Here is a 13341-nt window from a genome sequence, read left to right as displayed (position 1 = left end):
TATTTGAATTGAAAAAAAACCCATTACATCTCCAGCACACACGCAGTCATACACATTTAGGGAGATATTAGCCAGGTGGCATATAGGACTAGTAGTAAGCGCCTGATAAGGCAGCTCCTGCGAATTCCTCAAAATTGTATAGATTAATGTACTGTAAAGCGCTTTAGAGTGGCTTATGTTAGCTGGATAGGGCGCTTTATCAAATCCTGTATACAATTATTTTAATACTTTTTATATTATTTCCTCTTGGTAATTTAGCATCTTTTAAGAAATTGACACAATTATGATATTACTGTGGGCACTACTGCGTTTTTCTCCGCTGCTATGATTACCATAATTTGTAACATGTACGGGGTACGGGTTACAGGGTACGGGGTACGGGTTACAGCGTACGGGTTACAGGGTACGGGGTACGGGTAACATGATACGGGGTACGGGGTACGGGGAACGGGTTACAGGGTACGGGGTACGGGTTACGGGTTACAGGGTACGGGTTACAGGGTACGGGGTACGGGTTACGGGTTACAGGGTACGGGTTACAGGGTACAGGGTACGGGTTACAGGGTACGGGGTACGGGTTACAGGCAACGGGTTACAGGGTACGGGGTACGGGTTACAGGGTACGGGTTATAGGTTACGGGGTACGGGCTACAGGGTACGGGGTACGACGGGTTACAGGGTACGGGGTACAGAGTACTAGAATCAGGTACATATTTATTACGCTGAATAAATGTATATTTGAGCTGAGGGGTCACATAACGTACTGAAAGCTGGTTACGGAAGATAACCGCCACGCTCCAATGCGCTCGAACAACTAGATAACAACACATGCTCTCACTGGCGACTAGTAAGGAAACGAACCGGTTCCCTATTTAGAGTCACACCGAGTGTCACTCCAAGTCTTACTCCAGTAACTCCGAATTCGGGCAAAACAGGAAGCAGATAAAATGCGTGAGCCTGAACCGGGATTGCTTTTGTTGATTATCCTATAAACCAGCCAGGTTTATGTTTCAGGTCAGATTCTACCATCCGGACAAACACCAGGACGGAGCTAACGCACGAATACAGACAACCTGACGATGATTCTCTAACAAAAATGACAACATTGGACATCAGTAGACCACTTCCGGTCAAGAATGGACGTTAAATGTAAGTATACCGTATAGCTTTATACACAGGTGAGAATCCATTAGACCGTATACACGCTGTCAAATGATATGCTCAGTGACGTACCTAGATCGGAATGTGAAGTATACCAGGATATGATGTAGAGTAAGGTGTGTGATTTTGGGAGGACGTAAGGGACTGAGGGTTCTCTTAGTGCCAAAATAGTCCCCAACATTAGACAGGTATTGTTTTATGAAACGATGTGAAGTCAATTAAATACTGTTTCGTAAATGCTGCATTTTACCTGCGACTACATTAGGTTTACCTGTGTTTCATACCACACACTGTCTGACATTACTTCTGCTATATTTAACTATACACGGAATTAGATTGCTGTCGAGGTCTGTGGTCCATATGAAGCATCAATGGCTTATATTTACCGTTTTTTGTTGTAGCATCTATAGTACTGAAGTGTTTCCTTATATTCTTGAAGGGGAAAAAAATGAAATTAATTAGAATGAAATATTCCAGTTTCTGTGCTTAATGATTCTAAAAACGTTATTTATCATTTCATTTTGAAATCAAAGTGAGCTTAAAAATGTGTTATTCAACATTGGTGTAATCATTTGAATAAACAACTAAGAAAAAAATATTAAATGAGGTTACAATTATAAACCGATCTGTACACTGTGTTAACAGAACCATACAGCCATGCAGACCTATAACAGCCTATCGACCTATCCTGATAGGTATTTTGAGCTATGTTCATACAATTTTTATTTTTAAAAAGAAACGACTGAAAGTTAAAAAAATATTATAATTTGAATCACATAAGACACGAAATGAAAGTATTCGTCTGAAATTAACATTTATGAAAACTAAAAATACACATCTATGTGTATACTTTTCGTAGTCAACATTCCACAGTAAATTTGCTTTATTAATACGAAAGCTCAAATCTTAGCTCAAAACTGTAGGTGGATATAGTTATATAGTTATTGTACAGGTATATAGTTCAATGGGCAAAGTGTGCTGGACCGGACATGCATGCATGATGAAAACTGAAATGTTTTAGCAAACATTAAGCACTGGTGATTTTTTTTAAAGAAATGTAAAATGCATATAAATTCATTTATAAAATGTATATAAAAAAACAGGAAGGAAAATTGACCAATGCAACTTGAAGAGATAAGTTCCCATTCGAAATTCATCAACATATTTTAAAGTTCCAGATTTGACACAATTTTAAGATTTCAACAAGCTCGGATGATACTTTTTAGCATAGACTTTTACGAACATAATAATTTCCTTTAGTTCTGGAATGCTAATAAAATCGGACCCATCTTTGATTTTATGTTCTAGTTTATTTATTTATTCAATTATTCCATAATTTACAAAAATAATAGCATATGTAAGTACAAGTATTACATGTAGTATAAATGTACTTGAGTTACGACAGGTAAGTTGCACAGGTAGATTCACCTGTTGGATCTCAGACACTTTTTAATAAAAAGACTAGTTCCTATCAAAACAAATCACCCTTCAGAGAAATTAAAAATGTTAACACGCAGAAAGATGTACCCAAACGTATAGAAGTATACTGAACCTTTCAGGCTGTGATGAGGTGATAGGGTATGCCAAACGGCTAGGATGGGATGCGATGAGGGTCTAGGGGGAATATTAAATTATATCGGGTATGATGAGGGAGTTAGAGGGGTATGGTAAATAAAACCGGGTGTGATGAGGATGTTGGGGGTATATTAAATGATACCGGGTGTGATGAGGATGTTGGGGGTATATTAAACGATACCGATGTGCTGAGGATGTTTAGAGGTTATATTTAATGGGGTGTACATTAAATGATTCCTGGTTTGATAAGGCTGTTTTGGGAAAAGTAAATGATATCGGGTGTGATGAGGGCGTGGGGGATATATTAAATGTTACCGGGTGTGATAAGGATGTTAGAGAGGTATATCAAATGATACCAGGTGTGTTGAGGGTATTAGAGGGGTATGTTAAATGAAACCGGGTGTGATGAGGATTTTGGGGGGTATGTTAAATGAAACCGGGTGTGATGAGGATTTTTGGGGTATATTTAATGATACCGGGTGTGATGAGGGTGTTTGGGGGATATTAAATGATACCGGGTGTGACGAGGGTGTTGGGGGTATGTTAAATGAAACCGGGTGTGATGAGGATTTTTGGGGTATATTTAATGATACCGGGTGTGATGAGGGTGTGTGGGGGATATTAAATGATACCGGGTGTGACGAGGGTGTTGGGGGGATGTTAAATGAAACCGGGTGTGATGAGGATTTTGGGGTGTATGTTAAATGAAACCGGGTGTGATGAGGATTTTGGGGGTATATTAAATGATACCGGGTGTGACGAGGGTGTTGGGGGGATGTTAAATGAAACCGGGTGTGATGAGGATTTTGGGGGTATATTTAATGATACCGGGTGTGATGAGGGGGTTTGGGGTATATTAAATGATACCGGGTGAGATGAGGGTGTTTGGGGGATATTAAATGATCCCCGGTGTGATGAGGATTTTGGGGGGTATGTTAAATGAAACCGGTTGTGATGAGGATTTTTGGGGTATATTTAATGATACCGGGTGGGATGAGGGTGTTTGGGGGATATTAAATGATCCCCGGTGTGATGAGGATTTTGGGGGTATATTAAATGATACCGGGTGCGATGAGGATGTTGGGGGAATATTAAATGATACCGGGTGGAATGAGGATGTTGGGGGCATATTAAATGATACCGTGTGTGATGAGGATGTAGGCGGTAAGTTAAATGATGCCGGGTGTGATGAGGATGTTGGGGGTATATTAAATAATACCGGGTGTAATGAGGATGTTGGGGGTATATTAAATAATACCGGGTGCGATGAGGATGTAGGCGGGAAGTTAAATGATACCGGGTGGGATGAGGGTGTTTGGGGGATATTAAATGATCCCCGGTGTGATGAGGATTTTGGGGGTATATTAAATGATACCGGGTGTAATGAGGATGTTGGGGGATATTAAATGATAGCAGGTGTGGTGATGGGTTATACAGGCGTCATGGTTTGTTAATGGGTCGTTGGTTTTATTAATCTTCGGTGTATTATGGGTGTAAACAACGTAGTAATATAGATCAATGATGCATAACAAAGCCCTCAGAGCATATCTTCTTAGATTGACGTGATCCGCTAATGAGAATTTCTGTGGAATAGGAATCCAGCCTTGTACATAACCATTTTTGTACAGATCTGGGTCAGCTGTCGCTAGATATCGGTAAGGAATGGTGTCTACTCGCCTACGAGCTCGGCTTCAGTGACTCCCAGCTGGACCATCTCCGGGCAGCTTTTCCCTACAACACACCGCAATGTGTCGCCTCCATGCTGGTCAAATGGCACGAGACTGCCTTGAAACATCATATCAACCCACTTCCGCTGTTGATACGGTCCTTCACAGGAGTTGATCGCTATGACCTAGTACAGAAACTTAACTGCGAGTTTGATGGTATGACAGGTTATTTTTTTTACATCGATAGCAGTTTTCAAACATTCTAAACTTATACCAGTGTTAACAGAATTTGGATTCAAAATCGATTAAACTAGGACAAACTATAAACCAAAAATATTGATTGACATTGAGACCATTAAATAAATATGCTTAATGTTTCGTGGTTAAAAGGAAATGACTTAGCTGGTTGTGATAGCATTAAAATCGTAACCTAAGAGTGTATCAATCAATCTGTCAACAAACGTTGGACCTTCTACCTTACATAGATAACAACGGTTTGTGTGGTCTTAATTTAAATGAAGAGTTTGTTTTTCGTACAGAGCCGGATGATGGTAGCCTATTCAACAATCAAAATGAAAAGCTCTCCGTCTTTAATGCCGAGGTGAAAAAGATCCGTTTTGGTCAAGCACAGGGCGACATGCAGATGTTCCTTGGTAAGTACTAATTGGACAGATAACTCTATATTGCAGAGCAACCACCTGATGGTATTTATGCTTATCTTGTCCGTATTGTGTCACAAATGGGTGACATGAGCAATATTTGAAATATATATTTGTTAGTGATATCCAAAGTATAGACGATATTTGGCTCGAAGTATCTCTCGAATTCGTCTAAATCACTGGGGAAATGTAATGACTATAAATGTGATCACTGGGACCAGGAATTTGGCTTGAACAGTTTTGTGGATACAGGTTTACATGTTCCAGAAGGGTAAACGTCTTCTACTTCATCGATGACATCCGCCATGTAAATCTAGGTCAAATCGAAGTAATGCCTTGCCCTCACATTCATGACCTGGGAAGGGACACTGTGTCTCTGAAGAACACAATAACAAAATAGCATAGTTCCATTTAAGATCACGACCGTAGACCTGTCCATAACCTTAATCAATATAAGTTACATTTTAAAGACAGAAAAGGTGTTAATATTGAGAATTTTACATACAAGCAGTCCACTTTAGGAATGCTCTTGGAAATTAACTAAAATTAATATGAAGTACAAGTAGATTAAATTCTTCAACTTGTATTTACAGATCAGAGCGAGAGATTTCTAGAGTTCCAAGTTAAAGACAAAAAGCTTTTTGTCAATACCAGGGCTGCTAGAGTGGCGTTGGAACTTCTTTCCACAAAAGGAACGCTTACTTTGATGGGAAACCCCGGTGATGGCAAGTCTACCATTGCTGTTAACTTGCTGACCCGTCTCCGGAACGAAGGAGCTACTATCATTGTGTTATCCGATCCGGCCCTCATAGAACGTATTTACGACGACGATAAACAAATAGTATATTTTGTGGACGACGCCTTCGGAACACCAACAGTGAATAGCAGACTTTTGGAAACATGGACGCGACTTCATGATAAGATTGAAAGTCTTGTCAAACTGGACAAGTGTAAACTTCTGATTACAACGAGAAAACATGTTTACATGAAATGTCAGTCACTTTTGCATAAATGTCCTTCTTATAAGGAGAATCTTATCGACCTCTCCGGAGAGGAATACCGCCTTAACATGATCGAAAAAAATAGAATCGTAGCCAGTTACTGCCAGGACCATGGCCTTTTCCCGGCACAATTAAGTTTCACTAAAGGAAGTGCTTATGTACCCGGCTTCCCTCTTCTGTGTAAGATGTTTGGCAACGACAAACGAATGCAGGAATTAGACGTTTACTTCGATCAGACGCTTTCTGTCTTGTACAATCAGTTACAAATGTTGGCCACCACCGATGGTCACTCTTTCTGTGGCTTGGTACTGGTGATGATGTTTGACGGCAGACTTCCGCGAGCAGTGTTTGACCAGTTCACGCCGTGTTGTGACCAGGACCGGACAAAAATCCAGACAATCATGAGAGTGTACGGTATTCAGGCCTGTGACGATGGAAAAGTGGAGACATGTCTCGATGAAATGATCGGTGTCTATGTAGAGGAGGTAGAAGAGGACTTCCGATTTATCCATGACGCTATCTTTGATACTGTTTGTCTTATATTCGGTACACGTTATCCAAATGAGATCATTCGGGTAGCATCGTCCAACTTCATAGAGAAAAGGATAAGAACAGAAAATATTCCTGGCGCAAATAATCATTTCCTTGATGACGTTATCGTGTTGAAGAAATCTAAGTATCACGTATTGGCCGCCAGGTGGATCGCAGATGCGTCACGTGGTATAATCCGGGCTATGTTCGTTAATCCAAGTATCCGTGACGTTGATATGCAGTCTGCTCTTGTTGATCGAATAAGAAAGCTAGCTCCAAAAGCGTCCATGGAGCTGCTCACTAATGCAGAGGAGGCAAACACTTCGTCAAAGAACCAATTTAAAGAAACCGTTCTGTTCTTGGCTTGCAAGAAGGGGTTCGTCTCTCTCGTTCAAGTTCTGTTGGAGAAGCAGAAGTTATTGAAAGCTGATAACGTCGTGAACGCGTCAGTTCTGACTATACCAGATAGTTGTATAATGGAGGCCGTCGATAGAATACATTTGAACGTTGTCAATGCGTTATTAGATCACGGCGCCAGGGTCAACTTTGCATGTGGGTCTATGTCTTACCGGTGTCTCCAGGTCGCATGTAAGAAGGGAAGTCTCGATATGGTAAAGCTGCTGATGCGTTACGGCGCGGATGTCAATCTAGAAGACCACAACGGGAAGCAGGCGGTACATTACGCAAGTGAATTTGGACGTCTAGAGATACTAAAGGAGTTACACAACAATAACGCGTCCCTGTCGGCCAAGGACAGGACCGACAGACAGGCAATTCATTACGCCGGTATAGCTGGCAGTCTAGAGTGTGTCCAGTTTCTACAGCAGGAAGGAACCCATTTGAATGTTCCTGACAGAATGGATAAGAATGTTCTTCACTACGCGTCTACTGCCCATTGCCCAGCTCTCATTAGATACCTGGTGTCCAATGGGGCTGACATTAACAGTATTGACAGCATGGGGGCTTCTCCTCTACATTTGGCTTGTAAGGCTAATTTTGCCGAGAACATTGAGATTCTTTTGAGTAATGGTTCTGATCCTAATCAAGTGGACGCTTCTATGAGACTACCATTACACTCCGCTTGTAAATTTGGTGGACCGGAGCAAGACGGACGTGATTCTTTCCGATGTGTCCAGCTTCTCCTGAACGTAGTAAGTGATGTGAACGCTGTGGACAGTTTTGGTAAAACTGCTCTTCATTATGCATGCACCTGGGCTCGCGATCGACGGTTCGACTGTGTAACGTTACTGCTTTCCAAGGGAGCAGACCCCAGTATTATGGATGACTATGAACGCCAGCCTATATTTTACGCTTGTGAGAGCGGGAACCTGAAATGTGTACAGACATTGGTGAACCATGGCATCGACGTTAACCATCGTGGGCCGCAGGGGAAACAGCCTATACATTATGCATGTGGAAGGGGAAACATAGATGTTGTAAAGATGTTGGTGGAGAAAGGGGCATCCACCAATTCTGTGGACAGCAAGGGGAAACAACCCCTTCACTACGCCAGTCAGCATGGGAACAATGACTGTTTGAGTTATCTACTGGAATGTGGAGTAGACGTGAACTGTGTTGACAAACAGGGTTGTCGCCCTTTACACTATGCCTGCAAGTGGTGTCGCCCTAACGCTGTCCGCCTGTTAATCAAACATGGAGCTAGTCCTGAGGAAAAGGACAACGATGATAGGATGCCTGATGACCTCGTACCGAAATGGTCATCAAGAAAAAGTCAAATGAAGCGGTTCCTCCGAGGGCATAGTCTTGATACAATCTAGATTAGTTTGACAACAGACATTTTCACTGGCGAGGCTAAGTATCTACGTATACATGTAGAAAACATGTTTATTTCTGAAAAATGATAAATGATATGCAGACATATGAAAAAAGTTAGTTCAACTTATATTAATCACTCTTGCTGGCCCGGGTGTTAGCGCGCGGGGAGTCTTTATGTGGGAGAAATCCGGAGAAAACCCACGTGGCCGGGCAGGTGACCCCATAACTTTTAACGTCCGATCGGGAAATCGAACCTCGGCCGCCTTGGTGAAAGGCAAGTGCGCTATCCACTGTACCACCCGAACACCCAAAAAATATCTTTCATACATGTTTCCCTTAGAACAGTTTAAACACAATGTAAGTATGTACTTTTCTTGAAAAGTTCCAAATATCATGCAGACGCTTCCCTAAAACAGTTTCAAAGTCATGTAGTCATGTTTCTATAAGAATAGCCCGAATTCTATACAAACATATGTCACTAAAACATTTCAACTTTCAAGTAGATCTCGAAGAGATATTTTGTATTTGTATAGAAATCTTCTGCTCATGAAAGGATAAATGTATCGAAACCTTCCCAGGGAAAGATAATTCGCTCGTGTCATCACCACTTTACGGGGGGATGTTGTCGTTACTATATCCCAATAGGGACATGTCGTCAATTTGGTCACGTAATTCATGTAATATTGATGATGGCACCGTGTATTGCGTTTACCTACATTTCAACAAGATTTGAATCTATGATGTAGACAGTGGACTCTAAATTATGGGGATAAGATTTTGTTTAAGTTTAGCACTCGATACAATCCCGTGTTAAACCTCAGGAATATGACCCTCGGGTTGAGATTTCACTGTCTGTATCACACAGGAATATGACCCTCGGATTGAGATTTCACTGTCTGTATCACACAGGAATATGACCCTCGAGTTGAGATTTCACTGTCTGTATCACACAGGAATATGACCCTCGGGTTGAGATTTCACTGTCTGTATCACACAGGAATGATAAGTTCTATTCTACCGCATTGACGAGGAAACGACACTTTTCGTTTGTGCTTGGATTACAGACGTATTGATAAAGGGTCGTTTAAGTACTAGATATGTGTTCTCCTCCCCCCTCCCTATATTTCTGTCTATGATGGAATATACAAAAGAAGCATAAATAAAATGATAATGTTAACTATGACGACAACGTTTGACGACAAAACAATATAGTACTTATGTACTGCCTTCCATGCTTACGATTCAAAAATACCTAGTTTCATTTCCGGTTGTCTGTAGGTTCAATATCTCTCTCTCCGATTGGGTATCTCTCAGGTTCGTACCACTGTGTGTTTGTACTGACAACTAGTTCAAATTAGTAATCTAGACCGTGTTTTGTTGACAGTTTGATATTTCTTATATCATATTGAGGAAGCGTGTGTAGGCTGTATTGTTACTGTCATACCTACAATGTCGTCTACCTGTGTGACGTGTCATTCATTGTGTCCTATTTAACCCAGGTGCGACAGTATTCAGTATTGGTATCCAAACTAAAAAGTACTACGATGATGTAATTGTGTTCACGCGATGACAAATATCCTTTCCACTAACAAAGTGCAATATATATCATACATGTATATTGAAAAGAGATACCGGTACATATATCTAATCAAAATTGTCGAGAAAGATATATTTTTATAAACAATATAAATAATATGTTGTTCCCAGTCGGGAAAGAGACTTTGTTTGTTTGGTTTTATATGTTCACGTGTGTCAATGGTTAAACGTGGAAAGTTTAGGGCACACTTTCCTCTCTGCTCTTTTTCTTGTTTTGTCCCTTTAACACTTTCTCCGCGTTGCACATCCACACTTTCTCGCGTTTTAACCCGTAAGTATGATCCTGGTAGCACGTTTCTGATTACACCTTTTTCTCGGTTTCCCGTCAACTCATTTAACTATCTACAATTTTCCTGCGTTTCCCACTGTAACTATCTACAAATTTCCTGCGTTGCCCTCGGTAACTATCTCAATTTTCCTGTGTTGCCCTTTTCACTATTCTACGGTAACTATCTACAATTTCCCTGTGTTGAACCTAACACTATTATACGGTAACTATCGACAATTTTCCTGTGTTACTCTATTCCGTCTCCTACTATTTTTAGTCACCCCTGGGGGAACCCCAGCGGGGACTATTAATTTTGGTTTCAGTCCCAGATTTTGACCTCCACTGTTTCAGCTTTCGTGTGTTTGCTTCTGTCGCTAATTACAAGCTTTTTGATAACTCCGATATCGATTTTAGGAATAGATCTAACATACAACCAAAAGGCGTTCCGAATTTCAAACTAAAGATGTTCCGAATATGAATCAGTCACTTTTGAGGTTCCCGAAGGGGTAGACTGTTATATTATATATTGCTATTGATTGATTGAGATGTTTATGTCTGACCAATGACTATATTGGTAAAATTTCTTTTTAAACCAAATTAAATTTTGGAATAAAAAGTTCAGGTAGAAAGGCCCAATAACGTCTCTTTTTCTTTATCATCTATTCACGCAATGACAAAAGAAAACGTCACCTAGCAAAAGGGCAAACTTAATTAGGCGGACACAAATAACATTTTGTATCGCTTTGCATGTCTCTACAGTCCGGCGAAACTTCTAATCGAACGGCAGGTGCCGAACATGCGGGACTTGAGGGACATACGTAATCAGTAGGAAGGTTGCACGCCTTCCCGGCGGTAAACGGCACGCCTGAATCAAGTTCGTCCAAAGTAAAAAGTTTACGACATTTATGGAAATTGTTTTATTTTTTTAATTTACATACCATTTTCAGCCGTCACATTATAATTTCAAAGGGTTATTTGTTATAAATAAATGCGCCATCATTCAAACAAATATTTCATCAACATTCATATCCCGCCTGACAACGTTTACAACTTTAGGACACTTTACAACATAACACGTTACGGCAGAAGTTGAAATGGAAAACCGGAAGAGTGCAGGGTCATGTAAGGTAAGTAGAACATTGCCATATTCACAATTTATAATAAAAGCGCTCGACACCGTTTAATGTTATCGTTTCTGCGGTGTGGTGGCAGTGGTGACCTCGAGGTACCGGCAAACCATGGTATTGACACAAGCCAAACAAGTCTACCTGCATGTTGATGCTGTTCGACGGCCCTTTGCAGTATCGCCGTCAATGTAAAAATGTAAATGACATTGTCATATTTATGTATATCGCTATTGCCAATAATATTCCTGTCAGTGTCCTGTCAAAACGTAAGGACAAATGTGTTTAACAGCACTGTTGTGCATGTATATAATATACATACTGCAATATATGAAGGATGGCTGGGTAACTCGGAGACCGTTCTTCCCAGGAAGTTTCGTCCGAGGTATATTGCTGGAGAAACTGAAGCGGATTGTAAAAGTCGGAGAGAAACGGCAATTTTACGTTTCGAATCTGAAATCAAGATAATGAAAAACAAAGCCCGCAGATTCCAGGAAAAGTTTTCATCTCTAGATCTTGACATCGAAAATGACATTCGACAGAAAACAAGAAATCCAAAGGTGGTGGATTTATTGATTGACATGTGGAATAACGAGTGTTATAATCAAGAAAACAAGTCAGCAGAGATATGGTCAACAAAACAAAAGTGGTATGCGGAGTATGCAGACAATTTTGGTGAAGAAATCTTCGTCACCGAAAGGGAGAAACCTATAAGATCGCCACCAAGTAAAGTTAAACTACCTACAAGTACAAAATCACTTCCTAAAAAGCAGATATCGGCAACGGTTGAGTCTAAACATACAACCTATTCAGAAGCTGTCATGTCACCTACTGTATTGACGGGAAGGCAGCGGATGAGCACACCGGACAGGACTCAACATTATAGCAAGAAAATACCAACGCCGCCAAGTAGAATATTAAGATATATTAAGTGATCGAAGGATGAGCTATAGTGCGATACTTCCGGTTTCTTACAAGGGGACAACCTATATCGGACAGAAGTCTTTTTTAGACCGAGGCGCAACAAAAGACGAAGGCGGAGGGTCTCAAAGAAAAAAACAAAGTGAATTAATTTCAAAAGCTATCAAAGAGCAAGGTGCTGAATACATTTGCCTTAAATCTCCCAACGATCTTAAATTCAGACCTATAGTGTTGGTGGTCCGGAAAGCGTTACTCAACGTTTAAGTCATATTTTAGACTTGCTTCTGAAACCTCTATGTACGGAGGTAAAGAGTTTGATACGTGACGATATAGATTTTTTGTCTCATTTGCCGAATCAAGTTAAGGAGGGTTGTAAACTTGTAACTTTTGATGTAATAAGCTTGTATACAAATATTCCATATAATTTGGAAATTGAGGCCATTAGCTATTGGTTGAATAAATGTCCTGGAAAAGTAGATTCTAGATTTGATAAACAATTCATTGTTGAAGCATTAAAAATTGTATTGGAAAACAATACGTTTTGTTTTAATGGTAATTTTTACCAACAGTGTAAAGGTACTGCAATGGGAACAAAGGTGGCCCCTACCTATGCGACGCTTGTCCTTGGGTATTTAGAAGATAAACTTTATACAAATGTTAAAAACACATTTAGTGTTACTTTTGCAAATTATTTTAAAGACAACTTTTTGAGATTTCTAGATGATTGCTTTATTATTTGGCCTCCAGGTGAGAATCTTCTGGAATTTTTCAATATGCTAAATGCCTTGCATCCCGATTTGAATTACACAATGGAGTTAAGTGAAAAAGGAATACCTTTCTTGGATATTTTTGTAGAAATTAAAGGACAAAATATTGTTAGCGATATATATTGTAAACCTACAGATTCTCACAATTATTTGGATTTCTTTTCAAATCATGCTAAACACACTAAGCTTAACATTCCATATGGTTTAGCATCGAAATTAGTCACGGTTGTTAGCGATAAAAAAATATTAGAAGATAGATTGGACGATTTGAAACTTTATCTTAAAAGCAAACGTT

At 40.1% G+C, this 13341-nt stretch overlaps 1 protein-coding gene across 1 annotated transcript; it reads left to right on the top strand.

Annotated features, from left to right (window-relative positions):
* The first annotated feature begins 666 nt into the window (after window positions 1–666).
* On the top strand, window positions 667–10780 carry LOC110458545. Its single transcript, XM_021510296.1, has 4 exons — window positions 667–1149; window positions 4365–4619; window positions 4943–5056; window positions 5656–10780. The coding sequence occupies exons 1-4, from the start codon at window positions 1137–1139 to the stop codon at window positions 8370–8372; spliced, it is 3099 nt and encodes a 1032-aa protein (XP_021365971.1). The 5' UTR covers window positions 667–1136; the 3' UTR covers window positions 8373–10780.
* Window positions 10781–13341: the final 2561 nt, after the last annotated feature.

Source organism: Mizuhopecten yessoensis, unplaced genomic scaffold (genome assembly GCF_002113885.1).
Source record: "Mizuhopecten yessoensis strain PY_sf001 unplaced genomic scaffold, ASM211388v2 scaffold9651, whole genome shotgun sequence".
NCBI classification, from domain to species: Eukaryota; Metazoa; Mollusca; class Bivalvia; order Pectinida; family Pectinidae; genus Mizuhopecten; species Mizuhopecten yessoensis.
Note: the sequence above shows the minus strand (reverse complement) of the source record. Positions and strands in the feature narration are given on the sequence as shown.

Excerpts from the sequence above, each read along its gene's own strand:
- LOC110458545 (XM_021510296.1), top strand. Across the intron at positions 4,620-4,942 it reads ACTTAACTGCGAGTTTGATG|AGCCGGATGATGGTAGCCTA; the intron begins GTATGACAGGTT and ends TTTTTCGTACAG. Across the intron at positions 5,057-5,655 it reads CGACATGCAGATGTTCCTTG|ATCAGAGCGAGAGATTTCTA; the intron begins GTAAGTACTAAT and ends TTGTATTTACAG.